This window comes from Protopterus annectens, chromosome 9.part0 (genome assembly GCF_019279795.1).
Source record: "Protopterus annectens isolate FY-2018-M chromosome 9.part0, PAN1.0, whole genome shotgun sequence".
In the NCBI taxonomy this organism is placed as follows: Eukaryota; Metazoa; Chordata; order Ceratodontiformes; family Protopteridae; genus Protopterus; species Protopterus annectens.
Window position 1 is genome coordinate 1,184,410,582 of NC_056743.1, and position 27,710 is coordinate 1,184,438,291.

The following is a 27,710-nucleotide window of genomic DNA, read 5'->3' on the forward strand; positions in this document are numbered from 1 at the left end:
CCCATAGACTGGTGTTCAAGCTGCAAACTTCACTGTTATATAATATCTATTTGCTTGCAGGAACACTTTTGTCACAAAATAAGAACACACTAAAGAGACAGTTGAATGCACTGAGTCAATGTTGACTTTGCACAAATACTAGTTCAGGATAAAAGTGGTTTAATAACAATCTGGGGCAAGGAGAAATAAGAAAGGAATGCGAGGATGACCAAGGATGACTTAATTGAAGGCATGCAGTTCCACTAAAAGAAAGACAGGAGGATATAAATAATGGGAATAGCAAGCCTAAAAGATGTGAAGAAAATATAAGAGAAAGAAACAGAGTAAGAGCAGTATGAGTAAACGTCAAAGTCTTGTTAGGAAGTAGAGAGTAACAGCTGACCAGCAGGATGTCAGTGGTGGAGGGTTTATGGACTATAAGGCTATTGCTTACAAACTATGTCACTGAAGCACTTATCTTCAGACTAGTCACTATGCAGGCTAAAATACACCCAGAAGACTGGACGCCCCTAACACTTACTTAAAGCAGAAGGGCAGAGGTGGTGTACAGTTTGTCCTAAATAAACGGTGGGTGGATTGAGTGGACTCAGACTGCTTACTGGATATGCCTGCTACGGGTATGCTTTAGGGATGTTTCCAGTGGACCTGTCGAAAAAAGTGAAAGGTTAGGGTATAATGAAGAGGGCAGCTGCCCCAGCATAAGCTGTTACTGGGACAGTGCGTGTGAGTTGCTGATCTGGAGCAGCTGTAACACCAGCAGTCATTTAAGTGGCTACAGATGGTATTTTACAGCTGCTTACATGACTTCTAGTATGAATGAATGATAGTAACTTATAAAAGTGCTTGCACAAGCTGTTTGCTACAGTTTCAAATACCCTTTTTTGTTCTGATCCTTAACTTTGCTTTGAGGGGAATGGCAGTCTTTGGCATGCTCAGGGTACCAAGTGATGTAGCTACAGCTACAAATTTTCTCTGTTCGTTTTGCTGAATGCATCTTAAAATATGTTGTTTTTTTATATTGCTACAGGTGTTTTGTGGAAAGCATCTTAATAAAGCTGAAGTTTTTTTTTCATTATTACTATTACCCTGTTTTAAATAATTTTTATTTGCTTGTGCATATTATTACTGCTGCTCTTTTACTGTTTTACAGTGCCTAGTATAGAAGCATTGTAATGCTTTAAATAAACTTTAAATAAATGCATAGCTTCACTTTACTAAGTACGATAGTTTGAACCATTTTATAGAGCTGTTCAATAAACTTTCTGGCCTGCTACCTTGAGTCTTTCAGGCTCTTCACACTCTCTTGGTACACTGTCTGGGGTTTTATTCAACAGCACTGCCTATTGCAGAGGCCCTTTTAAGTAAGATATACCAAACTTAAGAGAACTAACCATATCATTTAACAATCAAGAAGGCCCATTACTAGAATTACATCATGGAAACAACACATACTGTAACAAAATGTTGAGGTTTATAATTTGATAACCTTGTATAGTACTGTACTTCCTTGAAGGTTTAAGTACTGTTCAGGTAGAAGACAGAAATTACTAAATAATTACATACATTTGAGTTTCAAGGTTTTATTTCCTTCATATAATGACATGCATTTGATTTTCAGATTTCATATCCTTCAAAAGATACATGCTAACAACACAAATCCTGTTCTTCTAGCAACTTTCAAAGTTTATAACAGAAATATTTAAAATGTGTTCCTATTTCTTAGCATCCCCCCAATTATGTAAGGCTTTGTCCAGATTTCTTGTGCTAAGAGGTTGGCAGGTATGTCTAAGAGGTGAAGAGGTACATAAAACTGCTGCTGCTGCCTGGGATCATTCTCTCACTCTGTCACAAATGCCACCGGGGATTGTTCGATCACTTTCACACTTCACTCACACTTTCTCTCTCACACACACACATACACGCAGTCTCTTTCAGCTTTCATGCACGGATTCACTCAGACAGGCAAAGAGAAACATGAGCACACACATACACACATACACACATACTTTTCTGTCTATTACTCTCATACACACAGACTCTCTCACACACATGCTTTATTTTATTTTTTTGTTTTACATTTGCTAAATAGCAGAGGTGCTGCTTAGTGAGTGTACAATAATGGCTCGCTCGCTCTCACTTCATTAATATGCACCCAATCACTCTGCAAACAGACATACACACACACACACACACACACACACACACACACACACACACACACACACACACACACACACACACACAAGCATGCGCACGCACACAGTTTTGTTTTTCAGTATTTTTTTTAATATATTTTGCACTCACTAAACAGCAGAAATGCTGCTTAGCGAGTGTAAAATAATGGCAGCCATTCCATTTTCTCAGTCCAAACTCCACAATAGCTTGATATGCTGCCATGAAGCGGCAGACTTGTTTTTCAGCAGGCACTACTTGCACATTAATACCCTGCTGGAGAACGTTCGTTCTCCAATCAGGGTACTGCGATACAGTAAGCCCATTCTCTAATCCATAATAATATCATGCATTCCAATCCCAAGTATGTAACTGATATATTAGCAGACATATTTAATACTAACTTTACCCCACCTGCCCATATTGTTGCCCCCACTATCAGTGCAAACTTCATTTCCCCCCAAAATCAGTTTAGAACAAGTGTTAAAATTCTTGTCCAAGGCTTAAAATAATGCTACAAGAAGACCAGACAACATAACAGGCTGTATTCTCATGAGTGCCAAGAATGCACTATCTGAGCCTCTACTTTCACTTTTTACCCTCAGCCTATCCAAAGGGTTTGTGGCTGATGCTTGGGGATGAGCCATTGTGGTTTCTTTTACACAAGGATGGCCTTTCTAGGGACCTGAGTAATTACAGACTCATCAGCCTCACCAGCCTTCTATGTAAATCCATGGAATGTATTATAGCAGAACTCATTTATGCAACTTAACTAACCTAGACCCCAGTCAGTTTAGTTTTGCAAAGAGCAGATCCTGTCTCCTGAATCTCTTAAGTTTCTTTGAAAAGGTTACAGAGGCTTTGGACAGTGATCACTGAGTTCATGCTGCTTGATCTGTACCTCGCCTAGACTTTTGATTCTATCCCAGATGCAGGTATTAACTGAAAAATTAAGCAAGTTTAATGTAAACCCTTGCATTGTCCTTTGTTTTGCAAATTTGATATTCAAGAGATACTAAGTTGTGAAAGTTGCTGGTATACCCTCTCTGAATGTAAAATTGTAACTAGCTGGGTATCACAGAGATCAGTGCAGGGCCTACTCCAATTTGGCATTGATTCTGCAGACATGGTAGATAAAGTTTGCTGATGACTGTAATCTGGGCACTGTTACCTGCTAATCCAGTTATACTAAATATCTCCAACAAAGGCTGGAATATACATATAAATGGCATGCCAAAAACTGTCTCAAGTTAAATGCAAAAAAGTGCAGCATGCTGGCATTTGGCAATAAATGCTGCTCCCACCTCATATGTTATAAAATGTGCTCATCTTCAGACAGACATAGCAATAACAGACCTGGGTATGTATCTTATCAGTTCATAGGTTTATAGCTGTGTACTAGGCTAACGGCCCTGGAGGCTTTACAAGCCTAGCCCATAGAAGTGCCCTGGCATCATGCCACCCGACATTAGTTCCCAGTGCCTCTATCAAGTAGAGCCACTGGAGTGATCCCCGGGGTGAACTTTCTATTTCCCATCCACTCATCAAGATTTCTCTTGAAGAGGGCCAGTGAGGTGCTCTGCTTGACATGTATGGGAAGTCTATTCCAGAGCATGGGCAGTCTCTGGGTTATGAACCTGTCCCTCCAGCATATTCTGTTGATTGTGGTAATGAGGCTGAGGTCTCTGGACTGTGGGGTGTGGGGGTGTGGAGGGATTGGGATTTCATTAGATGTAGCATTTTTAACAGAACAGGGTCAGACATGGCTTTGTAAGTCAAGCAGAAATCGCCTCTTAGTAGACGATATGAGACAGAGAATAGCCGGAGTTTTTTTAGTCTGTCCATGTAGGACATGTATTTAAGGCCTAGGATCCTCTTTGTGAGGTACTTTTGTGGCCTTTCCAGCTGTTGCAGGTGTTTAGTGAGATACATGCCAAATGGGGCATTATACTCAATGATTGGCCTAATGAGGGAAGAGTAGAGAGAGATGATGACCTCTTTCTTCCTGGATGCAAAACCCTTGTTAATAAGATGTTCCACATAGAAGAACTTTCTGACCACAGTGGCAATGTGGTGGTTGAAGGAGAGGTTGCTGTCAACTTGTGTCTCCAGATCTCTTATAATGCCTTCAGTGTTCAGTGGGCTCCCATCAATGCGGTAATTAGTGGGAAGTGAGTTTTTCCCCAAAAGAGATGATGCTGCATTTTTTGGCATTAAGCTTAATGCCATGGTTTTGACACCAGTCATTGATCTCAGTGAGGCCTTTCTGTAGGATGTCTATATCAATAGGGTAGTTAATAATGGCTCCCAGCTTGCAGTCATCTGTGAAGTTGGTCAGCCAGAGTCCCTCCATGTTAGCCTGGACTTTTGAGCAGTAGATGCCAAACAGGAGAGGACCCAGGACTGTTCCCTGGGGGACTCCACTTGTGACTGGTCGGCAGTCTGACTTGGAGTCTGCTACTTTCACACTGTGGGTTCTGTGAGCCAATTTGCAACCCATCTAGTGACATAGGGATTGATTCCTAGTTTAGTGAGTTTATCAATAATTTCTGAGTGGGCAATGGTATCAAAGGCCTTGGCCAGATCAAGGTAGGCTGTATGAACTGCCTTGCCCTCATCCACAGCTCTGGTGACTGACTCAAAGAAGTCAACCAGGTTGAGCAGTCATGATCTCCCTTTCATAAAACCAAATTGCATGGGATCTAGAGTTTGGAGATTCCCTATATCCTTGTTAATTAGGTCCATGATGATGCACTCCATAGCCTTACATATCAGACTCTTCAGGCTAATGGGGCGATAATTCCCAGGGTCTGTAGTCGCTCTCCCTTTATGGAGAGGGATGACTGTAGCGGTGCACCATTCAGTAGGGACAAAGCCTGAGATGAGGCTGTGATTGAACAGGGCACACAGATGTGGAGCCAATTAACTTTGTAGTTCATGTAGAACACATCCAGGGATATTGTCGGGTCCCATGGAAGTTTTATTCTTGGCCTTGGGCAATGCAGCTTTAACCTGTGCTGCAGTAATGCTGGGTGCCTGGCATTCTTCTGGTATTCTGATTGGTCCTTTATGGGGGAGGGGGAGTAAAGTTGGCACTGAATCTGTCAGCCAGTATGTTGCAATATCTGTTGGCTCAGTGTAGGAGGTACCATTGTGCAGTAACTCAGAGCAAACCTGGGTATTGTAGTCGAGATTCTTGATACAAATATAGAAGGCTTTGTAGTTGTTTTTAGTGTCTGCCGCAATTCTGCCTTCATAGCTGGCTTTAGAGGTTTTGATGAGAGATCACAACTTTTTGTTGAGGCTAATAAGGGAGTTTTTCCAGTCTAGGGACTTCACCTTTTTCTGCAACAGTTTCTTCCTTCTGTTGTTGAGTTTATTAATGGCAGAGAAACAGCAGATTGGCTTCCTTTTTTTTGGAGGAGAGTGTCTTGGTTCTGTTGTGTATGGCTAGTTCCATGCATTTATGTACGTGTTCATACAGTGCATTGGTGTATGATTCGGTAGTCATGCATCTATTTTCCATTGACATGAGTGCCGTGAAGTTCTCACATTAAAGCATTATGTTTCCACCATAATTAGGAAATTCTTCCATCTGGCCCAGTTAGGTTCTTGAGGAATATCTCAAAATTTAAAGAAGTCATCCTACCACTGTACTCTTCCCTTAACAGACCCATCATTGAATACAACACGCCCTTTGGTATGCATTATTCCAACTATATCACTGAAATGGAAAGGCTCTAAAGATTGCTAACCAAGAAAATTAAAGGCCATAAATCATTCAACTATCCTGAACGGTTACCATAACTCTCCTTATACTCAGTAGCCTGCCAGCTGCTATGAGGTGACTTATGTCTTGCTTTCTGAGCCAAGAAAGCCTCAGTCCTTTTGATTTCCTATTTCTTCACAAAAGTAGTGGCTATGCAAATACCCACAGTACAAACCTAAATCTACATTAACAAATAAACAAGACTCACAGGAGGGAATAATTTACCACTACAGGTCAAACAAATTACAGCCTTAACGATCTTTAAGGTTAATCTTGATGAGTGAATGGGTAGACAAAAACTTACACCAGTGTTATCATGTATGACCCTGCCAGTTTGGGTGGAGAGCACTGCTAAGTGCTTGAAAACGGTGTTAGGAGATTCTAGTATAAATACTTAAAGGTGTACATTGTTAGGTATCTTATTGTCCCCAAGATCACTTGTCTAGTATTGCTCCTAAGTTCTATGTTCCTAAATGTTTGCTGTAGATTTATGTTTATGGTTGGCAGCAGCATGTGCCCATGTCTTGAATGTATGGCGATGTCTTTTGCTTAGTTGTAAATACATATCCACAGCTTCTCTGCTGGACCAAGCCTATAGCTTATTGATAAGTATATTCCCACTAGTTAAAACTGTTTGAGTAAACTGTCATGCCTTACTATAGGGCAGACCTCTCATTTTCACTCTTGAACCATTTACATGACTTTGCTACCACATTATAATTATTATTTGGTTAGAGGAGCCTGGCTATGACTTCACTGGTGAGCATGTAAATGGCTGGTTATAAAAATATTTGCGTAGCTTGGCTGTAGAAATATGCCCATAGTGTGGTTCAAGATTATTACCCATTGCTTTGCTGGAACAGCATGTCAATGTCTAGCTTGCTAGAGTATACCCATATATCTACTGGAACACATTTATGGCTTACTAAATGAGCATGACTATGGATTAATTATAGGTACATGCGCACTTTTGTTTGGAAGTGCCTGCCCATTGGCTTAACTGCTGCAGTATTCACATTACTTGACAGTGGCCATGGTTATTCGGTCAGCACATGATCAAGACTTGGCTGACACAGCAAACCCAAAGCTTTGCAGTACAAACTTGCATGTATTTTGGACATACAACATCCACACCTTTGGTACAGGTCTGTATCCACAGGTCTATATTGAATTAACGAAAATCCTCTTGTGTGAATACGTAAGCATCGACACATATACAGTGAAGCGGCAGAAGAGCAAACGTTCAGAACCACGAAGATCCGAAGACTGAACTGCCATAGTTGTCCAAGGCAGTAGTGATTTCCTTATCCGGTATAGCTCCCTAAGGTAAGTGTGCGATAGTTACTGACCTTAGGGTTAGGGAGCGGGTTAAGGTAAGTGCATATGTAGTGGTATGTTTAACTTAGATGTTAGGGTTAGAAATAGGGTTAAGTTTAGTGTATATGTAGTAATGTAGTTGAGTAGCGGAGTATATACGGTAATATTTCTTTTTTTACTTTTTGGGTGTTGTTTTTTATAGTTAGATGTATTTGTGTGTCATGTAGGTTTTATTAGGATATGGGATATGGAGGTGAAATGTAGGTATGGGTATAGTGTGTTTTTTTAATTTTGTTTGGGTAGGCAATATGTAGCGGGAGGTGGAGTTGGCCAACTATGGGGATTCGACGTTTTGTATTTCATGGTTTTGTACGTTTGTTGTCTTTGCGTATCACTGTTTATGTCTTGATGTTTACTTATTCGTGCAAGAGGATTTTCGGTAATTCAATATAGACCCTATATCCACAACTTGAGTTACTTGAATATGTACATATCTTGGTTATGTTCTTGCCCTGATTGAGTCAGCATGACCATGTCTTGCCTGTAGCACACTTCCCAGAAATTCTATATACTGGCTATAGATGCTTATCCATGAGTAACTTTAAAAGTGTGCTCAAAACTTGGCAGTAGAAATATGACCTTGGCTTTGCAGTCAGGCAATGCTTATGATCTAGCTACAGAAAACATGCATGTTGCTTGGCAGTAGGAGGGTGTTTTTGACTTTTTACTGGGTCCGTTAGCTTTGGTTTAGTCATACAAGTATTCCAATGACTTGGCTGTAGAAGCTTTCTCATAGCTTGGTTATAGGATTATGATCATGATCTGACTATGGGAGGGTGCATGTTTTGCCCATGTTTGGGCTCTAGGACCATGCCCACTTACTAACCAAAACAGCATGACTGGTGCTAATTATTATTATTTTATTTTCTACAAGAGCATGTTCATGATTTTACTATAGGTGCATGCCCATGGTTTTATTGTAGGTTCATTCACAATAGCTTGGGCCCCAGACTGCATTGTTAACATGGCTGTCCTTGAAGGCCCTTGGCTTAACTATGGAGCTACTACTATGGCTTCTGTATTAGCATATTGATGCCCTAGTTATGGGCACTTGCACTCTACTTGATTGAGGGTGCATGCCCAGTGCTTTAGGTGTAAAATGATCCATCAGGCTTTCCTATCAGTGGATGCTGATGGTCTGGTAGTCAGATCATGTCAAAGGATTTTTAGCTTTTGAAGCATTTCCATGGTTTTCCTGTAGCTTTATTCTCCTTGTATGGTTGTATTAGGATTCCCTTGAATTGGCTGTAACAGGGTGTATGTGTGTGGCTCAGATCCATGCTCATAGCTTCATTGTATTTGTTTTCTCACTGGCTTGGGTTTTGGACCACAACCATGGCATGGCTGCCAAAGCAGGCCCATGACTTGGCTTTTGCAGCATATACTTGGCTGTGCTTATATCCTGGCTGGGAAAACGCACCTGTGACTTATCTGTGGAGTGCATACATGGCATATCTGCTGGTGTATGTCTGCAACTTGTGTTAATAGCATAACCATAGCTTAATTATCAAAGCATGCCTGTGATTTTAAGTGGGACCATGACCTTGCCTTAGAATTTGTCAGTGAGTGCATATAGCTATCTTTACTAGTATGCCCAACATTGGCTTTGTCAGATCAAGCTTACTTTTAGTCCCAGTGCAAGATATGGTCCTGAGTGAAAGAAGAAAGATACAGTGGGTCAAACAAGCTGCAAACGTAGAAGACACAATAATGTTGAGCCTTATCACATTCCTCACCAGATCAAATCAGTGTCTGTTGGAAAGTGTCAACTGCAACTCTGTTGTAGATAGCTAGATGGGTATGGGAATGAATTACATTACAGTTAAAAGGAGAATCAGCAGTATCTTAGCGGAAAGGGAACTGGACATTTATAGTCCTAAGAAGATGTTCTAAACAGTTCAAGGAACAGACCACCACTTAGAATCACGGACCTCCACTTTTAATATACAATCACAATTGAAATTGGTAAAAAAAAGACCATAAGGTCCAAGTAAAACCATAAAATACAAGTTAAGCGCCTTCACCCAGGAATCTCCTAAGCTTCATCAGAACAAATAATACTTAAAAAAGTCACCCTTTTTATACTATTCATAGAAATTTCCCCCAATAGCATTATCTCATTAATATTAATTAACACAATGTCAGTAATTCAAAATCTTTCATTCCATGATTTTACATTGTTTGCCTAGCAAAACTTCATTACTTTAAGATACTTTCTAAAATATGCAACCATACCTTACAAGCACAACCTGTGCATACATGTTAACTTTCCATATTAATCAAAACATAATCATTGTAATCTAGTTACAAATTGCTGACTAAAAAACTGTGCTGATTTGTGGTCCGTAACACCATGGCTGAGTCACTGGAGCTTTCTGCTTCTATTTCCAATGGTTGTACTGAGAACTTATTGCTAAATGAGGACAAACCGGTCACTAGAACCGAGTTTCAACAACTAATGGATTTGGTAAAGCAAATTGCCATTATACAGTCAAGCCAGCTCAACAGTATAAACTGTAGGTTACCAGGAACTCTGCATCAGTTCCTGGGAGAGGGAATGAGCCAATCGCAAAACATGGCTCACATGTCGGCGAGGAACAGTAATGGTGGAACAGGGCTGAATAGCCAAGCGATGAGAAGTGCTTCTGGTCCAACAAATGGAATTAACAACAACAGACAAGCTGGAGAGGGAAATAATGACTAACACAATATCCTGTGACCTTGATTTTGTTACTTGGGCTGGTAAGCAATTTGATTTTATTGAACAACAACAGCCCAGTGCAGAGACTTTTATGGACACTTTAGGCATGTTTAAAAACAAACTACTGCAACTGAAAGGGTTGCAGATGGAAACAGATTATTTAAATCAATGTATCAATGTTAGGAGAGTTCTGAAGGGGCTAAGGATTATTAAATATCCAAACAATGTTGAAGTTAACAGTATACACCATAAGGAACTTATTGAACTGTTTAATAATTCTGGTGTGGAGCATATGAAATTGATGGTGAGGAATTACTATGAACAAAAGGATAAAATGTTAAACTAAGTGAATGTTTTGCATGGGAAATTAACTAATGACTTAATGTTTGATATTGATAAGGTCAAATATGCAAATATTTTTCATGAAGTGGATAAACATTGTAATAAGGTTTTAGATAGGAAAATAAGAAAGATGAATAGGGATTTACATGAATATAGAGAGGAGAGGGCATACCCACCCCCTAGGAGTACAGAAAGGATGAGTACTGAGGTGAGACAAGGAGTTTAACACTGGAATTGAATTGGTTCATTCCCTCTGCCAGGAACTGATGCAGGGTTCCTGGTAAGCTACAGTTTAAATTGTTGAGCTGGCTTGACTGTATAATGGCAATTTGCTTTACCAAATCCATTAGTTGTTGAAACTCGGTTCTAGTGACCGGTTTGTCCTCATTTAGCAATAAGTTCTCAGTACAACCATTGAAAATAGAAGCAGAAAGCTCCAGTGACTCAGCCATGGTGTTACGGACCACAAATCAGCACAGTTTTTTAGTCAGCAATTTGTAACTGGATTACAATGATTATGTTTTGATTAATATGTAAAGTTAACATGTATGCACAGGTTGTGCTTGTAAGGTATGGTTGTATATTTTAGAAAGTATCTTAAAGTAATGAAGTTTTGCTAGGCAAACAATGTAAAATCATGGAATGAAAGTTTTTGAATTACTGACATCATGTTAATTAATATTAATGAGATAACAGTATTGGGGGAAATTTGTATGAGTAGTAAAAAAGGGTGACTTTTTTAAGTATTATTTGTTCTGATGAAGCTCGGGAGATTCCTGGGTGAAAGCGCTTAACTTATATTTTATGGTTTTACTTGGACCTTATGGTCTTTTTTTACCAATTTGGATTGTGATTGTACATTAAAAATGGAGGTTCATGATTCTACAACGGTGTTCTGTTTCCTTGAACTGTTTGTTGCTACAGTGTCCTAAGAAGATGTTCCTACCTTTGACTTAAAGGAAAAAACAAAGAGAGCAAACATTTTATGACCTTCTTGTCCTCTAAGTAACAGAGTTAATAGATTATTTTTGTACTGGTGATAAAAAACTGGCATTGAGCGCAGGGTGCAGTCACTGTGATCTCATTGATTAACAAATGTAAGACCTGCAAGGGACAGTTTCCTCTTTTAATTTGGGTCATGGATGTTCTGCTCTTGATAGCATCAGTGCCTTCTTTGGAGACAGAGCTGGCAAGCTGTATCATTCAACTTCTGTCTATTTATAAATTCAGGCAACTTGATGACCCAGAAGATTTAAACTCAGAAATTGTGTGAGTTTCCTAATATGTCTGTGTACCACATCTGTCACCTGGGGTTCTGCAAAAAATAAATAAATAATGCACATGAAGAAAAACAGGTCACTATCAGGTGTGCTACCTCCTGACAAACTTTCTGCTTCCAGCAAATACTAACAGCTGTCAAGACCGTTTCCCCAACACCTTCATGGTTAACAGACAACAAAGCAGTAAGGTTGTATACTTATCATTTTGTGGGGGTCATTACTGAAAATAAGTAAAGTACAATTAATAAAGCTCATGTATTTTTTTTCTTTTTCTTTTTACTATTTGTTTGCATTCCATTATGTTTTCTTTGATCCACTGCTTTTTCAGTAATTTTATTAACCGGGCTATGAATTAAGCATATCAGTATTTCCTTGTGGGGCAGATTTTTTTTTTTTGTCTTACATGATAAACCTGAGTCCCCCCATTATGAATTGGGCCACTGAGGTCTAACTGAAATACTGATAAAGAGGTAGGCAGCTCCATTACTACTGAATGATTCTGCCACATTAAACTGACATACAGTGCTTATTTGCAGTTTATTACTGTACCTTGTGTTTGTAACAGTGCAAGCTCTGGGAAAACAGTTTACATTTTACATTTATGTTAAATCTTTTAGTACCTTATTGTCAGTGCTGTAGACATACAAGGCAAGTGGCTTCTCATGACGATTCATGAAAGCGATTGCTTCATCTATGTTCTCCACATCAACTATTGGAAGAATGGGCCCAAATATCTCTTCTTGCATGACTGGGTCAGTTTCCTTGACATCAACCAGCACAGTAGGAGCTAGACAGCATAGAAGAAGATAAATATTATTAAAAAAACCAATCAATAACAACTCTGAAGCAGCATCAGCTTTGTTATATTCATCATTATTATAAAATTAATGAATGACAAAAATGAGGGTATATAGTATTATTTAATTCCATGCTAAGGAATGATAGAATAATCACTGCACAGTTTCTTTCCAAGCAGACTGATTTGCTCTCAGCCAAATCTGAAGCTAAAGCTGCCTCAAAAGCAATAAATCAATGAACTGAGAAAACCGCCAGGCAGTAAATCAAACCAAAAACTGGAAAAAGATATGAAATATGCCATAATGCACATAATAAGTCATGTAGCATAAAAAAAAACCTTAGACCCCAGGTTAGCTAGTGATCTGAATGTTGAGGAGAGGCAGTTGAAGTTTATGGAGGCCCGCACTGTTGTCAAGAAAGATAATTTAGTCTTGCTTTCTGTGAGTTGTATGAAGTGTTTTTATGCATACTTCTGTCACAATTACATATTATTTACTTAATCTTTTTCTGTCCCATTAGGAAGAAAAGCCTAAAGAAACATGAAGCATGAATTATTTCCTCCCAGAAGACCCTAAAATGAATATATATGTTTTATATAATGTATCCACATACACACACACACACACACACACATACATATATATATATATATATATATATATATATATATATATATATATATGTGTGTGTGTGTATACATATATCAAAATATATATATATATATATATATATATATATATATATATATATATATATATATATATATATATATATATATATACACACACACACACACACACACACACACACACACACACACACACACACACACACACACACACACACACACACAGGATTTATATCTATAGCTGTCTGTCTACCTATTTATATATGTGTTCGTGTGTGTGTGTGTGTGTGTGTGTGTGTGTGTGTATACAGAGCAGGCCCTAGGTGGGGGACTTTAGGTGAAATGCCTCCCAACCCCCATCATGCCACTTCTGGCCTACCCGTACAATCTACATTACTTTTTCTTCCTTTTCTCACAGTATGTTTTACCTTTCAGTTTTGTTTTTCTGTTTTCATCCCTTCCTTTATACATTTAAGGCATTGTTACAAGGCAAAACTGCAGTCTGATAACTGTGGAAGAAACAAATGCATTGTTATGGATCTTGGGGCCACTTGGGCCCCAGAAGCCATGGGGGTCTAGATGCTCTATGTCGTACTTTAAAGCTTTTTAAACAAACTTTCATCCAATGATGGATTTAATAATGGCCTAAAAAGTAAGTAAAGAAATTACTCGTTCTGTTCAACTGTGTTTTTTTTTCCTGCATCCTTTCATCACCCTAACTTACTAGGATTTAGAATGGCACTGTAATATCTGTGTAGGAAATAAATGAATTAAGCTGAGAGTCAGGGGGATCACTATGTCACCAGAAAGCTAAGGAGTTTCTAGATGATGTGAGTTGCATTTTAGAGATTTTTTCCCAACCTTTTGATCCATTGATTTCATGAACAAAAATCCCAACTGAGGAATGACATTTAGTCTTGTTTTTTTAAGGAAGAAGTAAGTTGTATCCAAGGCGTAATGCTCAAAACTGACAAAATAGCATTTCATGATAAACTGAGAAGATAAATGCTTGTAAGGATACAGAAATCATATTTGGGAATAGCACCTGCCTCCCTATGTCCCCTCAAAAAAAAGATAGTCACCCTCTCTTTATCCTCTTCTTTTGTTAGATGTGGTTTAAAGTGAAGGCACAAATGTCCACTTTCATATATTTCAAGTCGCTGCTGTCATACATATAAGCAGTATACCTCCTCACCTCCACACCAAAAGACATCCATTGTCTGTCTACCTCTCTGATGTCAGACTGAAATGAAACAGAAAAAAAAAACAAGAGAATATAACATATTTCAACTTGTTGCTGTCAGACATACATAAACAGCATGCATCTTTACCCTTCCCATAAGATAGCCACCTGTAAACACATTTGAGGTTTGACTGTGAAGAAAGTGAAAAAATAGTGATCATAGTAATCCTCCCAATTTATTATTCCTATACAGTACTCTGCTTCTATAAAGCTATAGTGACCCTCTGGGTACACCCCTGAAGTTTGTCAGGAAAGTTAAAGCCCTGAAGTTTGTCAGGAAAGTTAAAGAACGAATGCCCCCACAGTCCCCAGAATAATCTATGCCAACTTTCTGTGCACCCATCTGAAGTTTCTGAAAAAAGTTAAAGAAATAATGACCACAATGTCCACAGCCTCACACAAGATATAACAACCTTATATGCAAACCTCTAAGGTTTGCATGCAAGAAAAGTTAAAGAAGTAACAACTGCACTGTTCCCAGACCCTCACAAAAACTACAGTGACCCACCCTACAGCACACATCCGACCAAGGCCAGTTTTATACCTTGTGATAATCAGAGTAGTCTAAAAATATGCCAAAATCCACTTAAATACCTTTGGTGTGGGGGCCACCAGTTCCCCAGAAGCTCTGAAGGTCTGGCTGTTTCTAAAACTTTCAAACCATAGTTTTGAAAGATATTTTCAGTGCTACCCAGAAGAGTTATGCATGCACCTTGCATTGCTTTGAATGTCCACAGATAAAAATCCATAATATTTTCATATATATATATATATATATATATATCTATAATATATATATATATATATATATATATATATATATATATATATATATATATATATATACACACACATACACATACATAACATACATACACACATGCATTTACTGACACTGTCCTTTCAAGCTAGATCTGTCACAAGGTGCACTCATTTTTCATGCACACGCACTGAAACTGCCCAAAGTCTATTACAAGATACAAAAATACAAACACACACATGCAAAGTACAAGCTTACCAACAGGCAGACTGGAGGAATGCCAGTTCACTTATGTCATGTCTTTTGGGTGCAGAAAGAAAAAGTACAGTTTTGTACCTACCATAAATGTAGATGTCCGAACTGGATAGCATCTGCAGTCATAACAAGTGGGTTGTCCTGTCGTCAGGCAGCCCTTCAGTCGGCCGGATTCCAAAGTCCGGGTCCGGCCGCTGATGTCACTCCACCCGACGTCATCTCTGTTGGTCTTCGGGTATAAAGGCATCAGCCGACGCCATTTTCCTCAGTGTTTCTTGCCCCAGATGCCAGTAACCCTCTTGCAGGCTAAAATTTGGATAGATGCCAATGTTTCCAAATAGATAGAGGTAAACACAACAATAAGCATGTATGTACATATACAAAAACAAATACACCATAAAAGACTCCCCCCCAACAGCTAGCTATTAGAAGGGTAAACACCCTAGGAGTACCACAGAGGGGATGGTGGGAGGGTAATCCTGACTGCAGATGCTATCCAGTTTGGACATCTACATTTATGGTAGGTACAAAACTGTACTATGTCCTTCATGGATGCATCTGCAGTCATAACAAGTGGGTAGAATACCATAGCCAACTAGGGGAGGAGGATAAAAGTAGATTATGGTGTGTTTAGGATCCCTTGCAGTACAGCAGTGGCAAACCCTGCTCGGGATCTGAAATATAGAGGCAAATTATAATGCTTGGCAAATGTATGCACGGAGGTCCAAGTAGCCGCCTCAATAATGTCTTTGGTTGCCACTCCTCGTAAGAAGGCTGTGGTAGTGGCTGTTGCTCTTGTAGAATGAGGTCTTATGTTCTGTGGAATTGGTTTTCCATGGAAGGAGTAACAGAATCGTATGCAATTTCCTATCCATTTGGAGATTGTCTGTTTGGAAATAGCTTTTCCTTCCCTTCCTTTTGCATAGGCTACAAAAAGTTGGTCAGTCTTTCTGCTATTTTTTGTTCTGTCCAAGTAGTAGCGTAGCTGTCTATGTACATCCAAGGTATGCAGTATTCTTTCCCGTCTGTTTTGTGGGTTGGGAAAGAAGGTAGGTAGGTGGATTGCCTGGTTTAAAGACACGCTGGATACCACCTTAGGCATAAATGTAGGATTAGTCCTCATGGACACTCTATCTTGGTGGAAGATTAGGAAGGGTTGCACTGCCATTAAGGCCTGTAGTTCTGAAACCCTCCTTGCTGAAGTAATTGCCAGTAGGAAAGCAGTTTTCCATGATAGGTGTTGTAGGTCTGCTGTTGCTGCTGGTTCAAAGGGTGCTAGTGTCAACTTTTCTAGCACAAAGTTTAAATCCCAAGCTGGTAATGGTGGTTTCCTTGGAGGTTTTACATTCTTGATTCCTCTGAGGAATTGTCTGAGCAAAGGGTGCGAAAAACAGGTGTATCAAAGCTGTATTCTGCTGAAATAGCTGATGCATGTATCTTGATGGAGGAGTAGGACAGGCCTGAATGAAGAAGTTCGCCAGATACTCCAGAATGTTAGGCATATCTATGTTTGACACATCTTTTCCTCTTTCCGCACTCCAGATGACAAACCTTTTCCATTTTCCAGCATAGTTCCTTCTTGTTGAAGGTCTGCGTGCTTCCAGAATAATGTCTTTAACTCTTTGGGAAAGTTCTGGAATAGCTGCTGTTATGTGATGTTCCATGCAGTCAGTTGTAAGGTTTTTAGGTTTGGATGTATGATGCTGTAGTTGTTCTGCGTTAACATCAAAGGCATCAGGGAATTGTCCACATATTGTTCGAGACATGCTCCTCAGTAGTGGGTACCAGTGTTGTCTTGGCCAGTTTGGAGCTATCAGGATTATCCTTGGACGTTCTTCCTTGATTTTTAGTAGTACCTTGTGTATCAAAGGAAGAGGCGGAATGCATATGCTGTTAGGCCTTTCCAGTTGAAGAGAGCGAATCCACTTTCCATGCTAATGGGTGGAATGTCCTTGTGCAGAATTTTTGAGCTGGTGATTGAGAGGTGATGCGAATAGGTCTATCTGTGGCATTCCCCATTTCTTTGAGATGGTCCTGAAGATGTCCGATGAAGCTTCCATTCGTGGGCATCCGAGTGGTTCTGCTTAATATGTCTGCTAGGGTATTGTCTTTCCCTGGTACAAATATTGCCTGTAACTGGATGTTGTAGCTGAGTGCCAGGGTCCACAGCTCCAAGGTCATTCTGCATAGGGGTATGAATGAGTGCCTCCCTGTTTGTTGATGTACCACATGACTGTGGTGTTGTCTGTCCTTATCATCAACTGGCCCTCTTTGAGAAATGGTTTGAACTTTTGGATTGCCAGTTTTACTGCCAGCATTTCTTTTAGGTTGATGTGCAGTTGAAGTTGATCCTGTGTCCACAATCCTTGCACGCATTTGTCCAGCATGTGCCCCTCCCATCCTAGGTCTGAAGCGTCTGTTGTGATGGTCTGGCTTGCTTGACATCTGCGAAAGGGTAGGCCTGGGTTTGACTGGCATGCCTGAGCCCACCATAGGAACTCCTGTTTTAAGCATGGAATTAGTGGGATTTCTGTTTCTAGACTGTGTCTGTGTTGGGACCATAAATTCTTTAGGTACCACTGTAGTTTTCTCATATGTAGTCTGGCAAATGGAACCAAGATTATGCATGATGCCATGAAGCCCAAGGCCTGCAGTACTTTTCTTGCTGTTAACTTGTTCAGTTTTGTTAGTGCCAAGAAGTAAAGAGGGAGTTCTTTTTGTTTTTCTGTAGTCAGGAATGCCATTTGTTTTACTGTATCCAATTCAGCCCAAGAAAGTCCTTGTTTGGGATGGTATTAGCCTTGACTTTTGTAAATTGACTGTGTATCCCAGTGCTTGTAGCAAGTAAATGACCCTTTGTAAATCTGTTGTCAGCTTGCTTTTGTTGTCCCCTTGTAGCAGGCAGTCGTCCAGGTATGGGTAAATTTGAATTCCCTGAAGTCTGCAATGGGCGATTACTGATGCCAGGCATTTTGTGAATACTCTGGGCAGTAGATAAGCCAAAAGGCAATGCTGAGAATTGATAGTGCTCTGATCCTGCAAGAAATCTGAGGTATCTTCTGCAGATTGGTCGAATGGGGACGTGCAGGTATGCCTCCTTGAGATCTAGAGTTACCAGCCAAGACTCCTTGCCCAGCATGGGAAGAAGTTGCTGTAGGGTCAGCATTTTGAATTTTGGGACAATGATGTATGTATTTAAGGTGGACAGGTCGAGAATTGGTCTCCAACTTTTTCCTTTCTTGGAACTAGGAATAGTCTGGAGTAGAACCCTTTCCTTGCTCTGCTGCTGGCACTCTTTCCACAGCTCTCATGTTTGCTAACTCCATTATCTGGCGTAGAGCCTCTGTTTTTTGATTTGGAGGTAGATTTGGCATTCCTCTTTTGACTGGAATAGTGTGGAAGTGAAACCGGTAACCTTGATCTATGGTTTGTAAAATCCACTTGTCCTTTGTTATGTAGTGCCAGTTCTTTGAAAATAAGGTTAACTTTCCGCCTAGAGGAGCTGCTATTTGTTCCCTGGTAGGCGGGTTTAGGGTTAAGTCACTGTGGTTGTGTTGATGTAGTGGCAGTGGCCGTGTCTGTGCCTCTGTTGTTACCTTGCCACTGTCTTCCTCTGTAGGCACCTCCTCTGGATTGGTTTCTGCCTCTGGAACGCCTATTCCTGCCCCTTTGAAATTTTGTGGAGTCAGGAAAGGACCAATTTTTGGCAGGCCAGTTCCTGCTAAACCTTGGGGTGTGAACCTGCAAGAAATCTTTAACAGTTTGAACAGATTTTGCCTTTTCTTCCATTTTCTTCATAACCTGCTGGGCAGATGTGCCAAACAAACTTGTCTTGTCCATAGGAGCATCTAGCAACTTAGCTTTAACATGATCCGGTAAAGCTTGTTCCTTTAGCCATGCATGCCTTCTTATCACTGTACCTGTCATGGCTGATCTAAATGAAGCCTCCAGTGCATCATAGCCACATTTTAAGGAATGGTTGCTAACCTGTTGTATGTTATTTACCATATCTAATACATATTTCTTATCAAGAGATTCATCAGTGGTTAGTTTTTAGTTAACTGATCCAGCATAAACTCTTGGTATTGTATCATGTGAAACTGACAGTTTAAAGCTCTAGCTGAGAGAGTAGCTGAAGTGTAGACCTTTTACCCCATCTGTCTAATGACCTTGCTTCCCTTTCAGAAGGAATAGGGTTTTAGCTATGGTCGGCTACTGCCTTGGGGCCCTGGGATATAGTTTCTGGGTCTGCAAGTGGAGCCTTGTAAAGGTGGTGATGAGTATCTGGTACCCTGTAAAATCTGTCTGGTTTGGTAGGGGCTGGGGTAAAGAATCTGGAGCGGAGCAAACATCATTGAAAGCATCATCCACCACAGAGAGAACAGGGGTATAGCCAAGGGCCTGTGCTGAGGAGGTGCAGAAAGGTCCTAAGTCTTTTCTGGAGTCTGAAAAATCCTGTTGCTGCCATTGGAACTGTTCTCGCATGGCATGCAAAGTTTCCCCAAAGGAAAATTCTTCTGGTGGGAAGCAGCTGGGATGGATTCTTCAGCATCAGAATCTTCAAAATTGGAGAAGGGAGCCTCTGGCTGGTCAGTTATGTCTGATTCATCAGCAGAATCATCAGAGGACACTGGCTCGGGGCTCTGCCCTAGGTCTCTTCTCTGGGGCTGTGAGGCCCTGTCTGGGTGAGATTGAGATCCTCTAATTAAAGAAATTAAATCTTCTGCCAAGGTAAGCATTTGAGAACTAGAAGAGGGCCTGGATGGGGGTGGTTTAACAGGCACTGTTTTGGTAGTCTTGGCAGCTTTAGCCCTGGCGAAGGCCTTAATGGACATGGCTGCTGGAGGCCTAGCAGCACCACGTGCTGGGGTAGAAACATCCAAGGGATGGTGTCTGATAAGTCAACCACCGTAGTGGGTAAAATTTCTGAAGTCGTTTCAAGAGTTGTAGCAGGGGCCTCAGTTGTAGGAATAGGTTCAGCTGTACTTTGTTCAGTTTTCTCGGTTTCGGCCGAAACCGAGACACTCGCGGTTTGCTTGACCAAGGTTTCGGCTGAAACCGCGGACCGCAAGTGTCGGTCTTTATCTTTGCGTTTTTTGCCAGATTGGGTAGTCAGAGGATCCGACGGCATAATGTACGCAAAATCAGAACCGAAAAACTGTTCTGCGAACTCCGACCGACGCCTAAGCGTTCGTCGGTTGAAGGAAGCACAGGCCGAACAGGCTGCTACGTCGTGGGCTGGGCCTAAACAAGGCAGACAGTAAGAGTGGAAATCTTTATGAGGTATTTGTTTCCCACAGTTTAAACAATTGTTAACTTTTTCTGACATCGGCTGAGGCAAGAAAGAGTCCCCAACGGGTACTTAGCTTTAGAAGTCTTCAAGTAGTATTCGGTGAAGTAATCTCTGGATCCGACCGACCGGCACTTGCGAACAGCTTCTGCTTGGCGCCAGCGGCAAGAAAGACTGGGGAAAATGGCGTCGGCTGATGCCTTTATACCCGAAGACCAACAGAGATGACGTCGGGTGGAGTGCGACATCAGCCGAAGCCGGACCCGGACTTTGGAATCCGGCCGACTGAAGGGCTGCCTGACGACAGGACAACCCACTTGTTATGACTGCAGATGCATCCATGAAGGACATCAGAGCACATGGACAAACCCACACCGAAGAAGCCACAGCCAAGAAATCAACCAGAACCATGTGCTGTGAGATACACCACTATTCACTGCACCACTGTGCCAATAATCAGTTACTTTCACACACATCTTGCTCTAGCCTTTCAGAAAATATGACCACTTATTAGTGTCCTTTTCCGATGCTTAATTTGGGGAAGCTGTGTCCAAAGTCACTCTCGAAGGCTGACTCAGTGTATTTCATTTATCAAAAAAAGGAATTCCTCTCCCTTCCACTCCAAGAACATACTCTGCCGGATCTGTTGCTTCATCTACAGCTTTTTTTTCCAGAGTTCCAATTGATGGCATGTGCTGCGGCTGTCTATCCCAAGGTGCATACCTTCATCAACTATTACAAACTGGATATCGTGTTGCATTGAATACTATGTAGCTGGAAGTTGTGGCTCTGTTTTTTCAGTTAGTTCCCTACCCACCCACCCTGCTTTTGTTTTGGTGTTAATCATGGTGGCTTTGAAACTGCCCGTCCCTCTTGTAAATTTGCATTTGGATACTCCTCCTGGGCTCATCTCATTTGCTCACTCAAAAAAAAAAATTTGCACTTTATTCATCTGCTTTTACTGTATTTGTGTTTCTTCCTACTTTATTACTTTATTTTGCTTTTGCGTCATCTTAAAAGTACTCAACTGTATTTATTACTGCTTGGTGTAACTATCATTCTAAGCCTTTTGGTTTAAGCACTTAGGCTTCAGACCAGTTGTTTTACATTAAGAAGGTTTGTGGTCTGCACTGTTGTGGCAAGACAGGTAGCTTACATCCTTCTAAGTTGGGAATTGCTGATTGAAGGCTCAGTGTCTGTTATTCTAAAAGTGTATTAGTTCTGGTTTAAGCACTTGAGCTTCAGGCCAGTTATTTTAACATTAAGAAGGTTTGTGGTCTGCACTCTTGTGAGAGGAGAGGCTGGACTCTGCCCTTCTGAGCTGGGAATTTCTGGTTAAAGGCTTATAGTGCCTGCATATTTGAATTGTTTCTTACTGACATTGGTGCGCCTCGTTTGCTGTAGCATAGACTAGATCCAGGCCTGCTGAATCTAGCTTTGTTTGTATAACTTGAGCACTAATCCAGGCCTTCTTAAAAGTATTCAATTGTATTTATTACTGCTTGGTAGTAACCTAATTAAAGTGTAGCTATCATTCTAAGCCTTTTGGTTTAAGCACTTGGGCTTCAGACCAGTTGTTTTACATTAAAAAGGTTTGTGGTCTGCACTATTGTGGCAGGACAGGTAGCTTACATCCTGCTAAGCTGGGAACCCCTGATTGAAGGCTCAGTGTCTGCTATTCTAAAAGTGTATTAGTTCTGGTTTAAGCACTTGGACTTCAGGCCAGTTATTTTACATTAAGAAGATTTGTGGTCTGCACTCTTTTGGGAGGACAGGCTGGACTTTGCTCTTCTGAGCTGGGAATTTCTGGTTAAAGGTTTATAGTGCCTGCATATTTGAACTGTTTCTTACTGAAATTGGTGCACCTTGTTTGCTGTAGCACAGACTAGATCCAGGCCTGCTGAATCTAGCTTTGTTTGTATAACTTGAGCACTAATCCAGGCCTTCTTTTTTGGAGAAGGTTCCCCTGCACCACAGTGACAGGAGTGTGCAGTTAGAACTTGTCTGATTGAAGACTACAGGAACAGGGCTCAGTTTTGAGATTTTTTTTACTGGTTAATTGGGTAATTTGTTTAAAAGCCTTTTCTGATTGCTTGCAGTCATCTAAAGCTGTTTTAAGTGTATTTGCTTACTGCTTGTAGTCATTTAAAGCTGTTTTAAGTGTATTTTTACTGCTTTTGCCTTATCATTTCAAAAACATGTTTTTCCTTGTTTCCCACCTTTCTAAGCTAGTATAGTCCAGTTTTCAGGCTAGCGCTGAATTCAGGGCTGTGTTACAATTTTATGAGTTGCCCATACCTTACTTGGATAGAAGGAGGTTTCTGTGTTCACCTGTGAGAGAGGGACCTTTGAGCAGCCATCTGTCCCTGGAGGAGTGGTTCCAGCCCAGAAGTTAGTAGTTTATAGGCCATTTTGGACTAATTTCTATCACTTTCATTTCCCTGCTGTAAAAACTGCATCAGCACAGTTTTCCACATCTGGGCAGCGCTGGTTAGCTAGGGCTACATTTATCCTGGCTCCACCAAGTCTCCACTTCAGTTTTTCCCTTGAAAGTAGTCTAACTCTCAACCTAAGCACTTTAAAAGCATCCTACAGTCCAGCACTTGCTCAGACCTAATAGCAAACACTAATATACCCCAACAATTGATTGCCCAGCAGGGCAAGGCTCATTATTCACCCTTCACCAACCAAGCAACTAAGCAGCTCACCCTACTATTCAGGCATGACCAAAGGGCAATTTCAGGTATAATCTCCAGTCCAGCTGGTGAACCTGGGTATCCTGAGGCAATGTTACAACTGCCTCATGTACACAGACAACCCTCTCCTACTATCACAAAACATTAACATATGCGAGAGATGCAATTATATAGCTAAATTGGAGGCTAAGCTCTCTCCACCAAAGACTAGAACAGGCAGTCATGAGGAGAAGGTTAACACTTGCACCACACCTCCAGCCTCACACAGACATACTAAACCAGCAATGGCAAAAAATACACATAAATACACAAAATCATACTCGGAGGCTCTAAATAAAAACCTGCAACAGCATCAGAGACCTCCAAAGCAGACACCCAAAAAACCTACACCTCTCATCACAAACCAGAAAACACATAAAACACAAAATCAGTGTGCCGCACAATCACAGCCCTTAAGGCAAAATAACATACCTAACACACTAGTAATAGGCGACTCTATAGTCAGGCACAATGACGTCCCACTCACTAGGCTGGATAAGGAGAAGGTTACTGTTAGCTGCCTGTCGGGAGCCAGAATCCACCACATAACCCAAGCACTCAGGTCACTCCAGAACAAGTACAAATATGACTCTGTCATTGTTCATGTTGGTGTGAATGACCTGAGACGTACCTCTCTGTACTACATGCAAAGAGACATGGAGGTGCTCTCTGATCATGTAGCCCAGGCGGGTGTGACCCTGACTCTGAGTAGCATCCTGCCCTCACCAAGAATGATAACGCAGTATAAAGAAAAAGAGACATGGAGGTGCTCTCTGATCATGTAGCCCAGGCGGGTGTGACCCTGACTCTGAGTAGCATCCTGCCCTCACCAAGAATGATAATGCAGTATAAAGAAAAAATTATCAATTTCAACAATTGGCTAAGCTTCTGGTGTCATTCAAAGGGGATCCGGTGTCTGTCAGCCTGGGATGACATACTCGACAAGCCTCGTTGTTTCGCAAGAGATGGCTTGCACCTGTCACCCCTACGCTTTCGAATACTGGCCAAGGCTCTTGCCGCCTCCATAGTGCCTTTTTTAGGCAAGGCTCAAAAGTCAAACCCACCTCCGTAAACAGCACAAATAAAAAAATAAGGGTTATGCTACTCAGCGCCAAGAGTTTAAATCTCAAAATGCATGTGCTCGAAGTACTCCTCAGTATGGAGAACATCGACATTTGTGCAGTAACTGAAACCTGGTTCAAGGCTCCACAGAGCACCCCAGCACTACCGGACTACAACTCATACCACACATTTCGGCCACGGAACATAGACCGAAACACAAAAGGAGGGGGTGTATCTATATTCATCAAGGATACCTACACCTCCAGGTTAGTGGCACAGCATGATACCTCCAAGATCATCCATGTGCAACTTAACATCAGGCAAATCTGCAATGCAAATTGTGGCCTGCTACAGATCACCCTCCATGACCCAGGACCATCAATCTGCCTTTCTGGAGACACTGGAAAACATGAAGGTCCTACTGAACACCCTGATATTGGGCAATTTCAATTACCCTACCGTTACCTGGGAAAACTACTCAAGTAAAACTCCCAGGTCCAGCGCTTCCTGGAATTTATTGAGTCAAATGCCCTGGATCAGCTGGTAAATTCCCCTAACAGAGGTGAAAACATATTGGACCTGGTCCTCACCAACATGGGCAACAGGTGTTCCGCACCGGAGGTCAACTCGTCACTGGTTAGATCAGACCATAAACGAATCACTCTGGATGTCCACACCACACCACCACCTCCAACCAAAGAAACCACAGTGAAAAACTTTTCTATAGCAAACTTCACCTTACTTAAGACAGAGGTGGTAAGTTTCACAGCCCCCACGCTAAAGGATAACAGTGTCCAAGATGCAGGAACCTTTACAAATGCACTCTATGAGCACCTACAAGGATGCATGGATCGTGCCATCCCTAGCAAAACCAAGACTCACTCTCCTAACAGAAGGAAACCAGTCTAGTGGACCCCTGCCATAAACAGTCTATACAACAGAAGGAGGAAACTAGTTCAGAAAAAAAAACAAATCCCAAGAAGGAAAGACATCCCTGATCAGTATCAGTAAGAAACTAAGGTCCCTCATAAAATCCTCCAAAGCTAACTTCGAAAGAAAAATAGCCAAGGATTCGAAAGATAATCACAAAGCTTTCTTTAGCTATGTCAAGAATCTAAGTGGCAACTCGCAGATATGCTCTGAGCTAGTGCAAAATAGCACAAAATATACTGAAAACACTGATATTGCCAACATCCTGGCAGATAGATTCAGTGCAAACTTCACCCCCCTCTCACCCCCAAAAGGGCCCATAACAATACTGGAAAAGTGCAGTGCCCCAGAAATCACAGATGCACAGGTGAAAACAGCCCTTTCAAAAGCCAAAAGCACAGCGTCAATGGGGCCAGATGGTGTCCCAGGCTGCATCTTGCACGAACTATAGAACGAACTAACCCCTCACCTAAACACACTGTTCAACTTCAGCCTCTCCACAGGCTACATGCCCATAAAATGACACACAGCAACGGTTATTCTGCTCCACAAAGGAGGGGCCACTATTGACCCTGGTAATTATCGCCCCATAAGCCTGACTAGCCTGGTCTGCAAGGCTATGGAGCGCATCATCATGGAACTCATTAACAAAGACATTGGGAACCTACAAACACTTGACCCGACCCAGTTCAGCTTTGTTAAGGGCAGATCATGCCTACTAAACCTAGTTGACTTCTTCGAGACAGTCACCAAGGCCATAGATGAGGGGAAGGTAGTTCACACAGCCTACCTTGACCTTGCCAAGGCTTTTGACACCATTCCCCACTCGGAAATTATAGAAAAACTCACCAGCCTGAACATAAACCCCTATGTCACGAGATGGGTTGCCAACTGGCTTACAGACAGAACTCACACGGTAAGAATAGCGGGTCCGACTCTAAACCAGTCACAAATGGTGTCCCACAAGGCTTGGTCCTGGGACCCCTGCTGTTTGGCATATACTTCTCAGAAGTATAGGCAAACAGAGGAGGACTACGGCTAACCAAGTTCACCAATAATTGCAAACTGGGAGCCATAAGAGGTAATAAGAGATCTGGGGACCCAGGTAGACAGTAATCGCTCCTTTGACAATCATATTGCCAAAGTAGTTAAGAAATCCTTCTATGTAGCCCATCTAATTACTAAAGGGTTTGCATCTAGAACTAAAGAGGTTATACTGCCCCTCTACTCGTCACTTATCAGACCCATCATAGAGTACAATGCCCCATTTGGGATGTACCTCACAAGACATTTCCAACAGCTGGAAAGGCCACAAAAGTACCTCACTAAGAGGATTACTGGCCTCAAACATACGTCCTATGCAGCCCGACTGGAAAAACTCCAGCTGTACTCAGTGGCATATAGCTTACTCAGAGGTGATCTCTGCCTGACTTACAAAGCCATGTCAAACTCGGAATTGATGGACATGCTCCACCTAAAGAAATGCAAGTCACTGCGAGCCACTCGCTGTAGTGAGCTAAACCTCACCACAACAATAAATAGAACATGCTGGAGGGATAGATTTCTGTCGCAGAGACTCCCCATGCTTTAGAACAAAATTCCTAACTATATTAGGCAGAGCCCCTCACTAACACTCTTCAAGAGAAACCTTGACGAGTGGATGGGTAACAGAAAATACACCCCTGGGATCACTTCATTGGCTCTTCTTGACAGAGGCTCAGTTAATTAATCAATGGGGCGGCGAAAGTTGACACACTCTGGCTAGGCTTATAAATGCCCTCGGGCAGATAGCCTAGTACCTACCTATGAACCTAATATGCAGTCCAGATCTATGACCTCTTTTGGTTCAGCTGTGCTCCAGAATATCTTTCTTTGAAGCCTCCCAAGTATAAAAACAGTTGGGGACTCTGTCCCATCCACTGAGGAATGGGTGGAAGAAACAACATCAGATACAAAAGTTATGTACTCACCATAACAATAGATCTGTGTTGTCTGTTTCTATCCTTTCCTCAACTTCTCTCCCATTTTCCCCCTCCTAATTTTGTCCTGGTGGCAATATGGTTTGTTAATAATATAATTTCATTCTGAACTGGATCTAACTGAAGTGGTTCTGGCTTTTGAAGTTATTGTCTTTTTCTGACTTTCTTTTCTCATACAGTTTATCATTTTTTTAAGTCACCTGTTCTTTTAAGATAGTTTAAAGATATATATTTTATATTTTTATTGTCTTTTTTGGATGAGCAAACTTGATCTGAGGTATCTTGTTCTATTTGCAGGGATTATGGGTAGGATGAGACGGAACACCAGATCTGAAGTTTAGAAGAGGCTGTGGCTGGATCTGAGACACCATCCTTTTTATGGAATGGAT

General features: G+C 41.3%; 1 protein-coding gene across 7 annotated transcripts in view; it reads right to left on the reverse strand.

The window, feature by feature from the left end:
• The window catches only part of ALDH3B1 (aldehyde dehydrogenase 3 family member B1), a 1,341,938-nt gene that overhangs the window by 119,305 nt on the left and 1,194,923 nt on the right, over positions 1–27,710 (reverse strand). For all 7 annotated transcript variants that reach the window (XM_044084078.1, XM_044084076.1, XM_044084080.1 and 4 more), the window contains one exon: positions 12,262–12,428. In XM_044084078.1, coding sequence (XP_043940013.1) covers positions 12,262–12,428 — 167 coding nt within the window. The remainder of the gene's footprint in view (positions 1–12,261; positions 12,429–27,710) is intronic.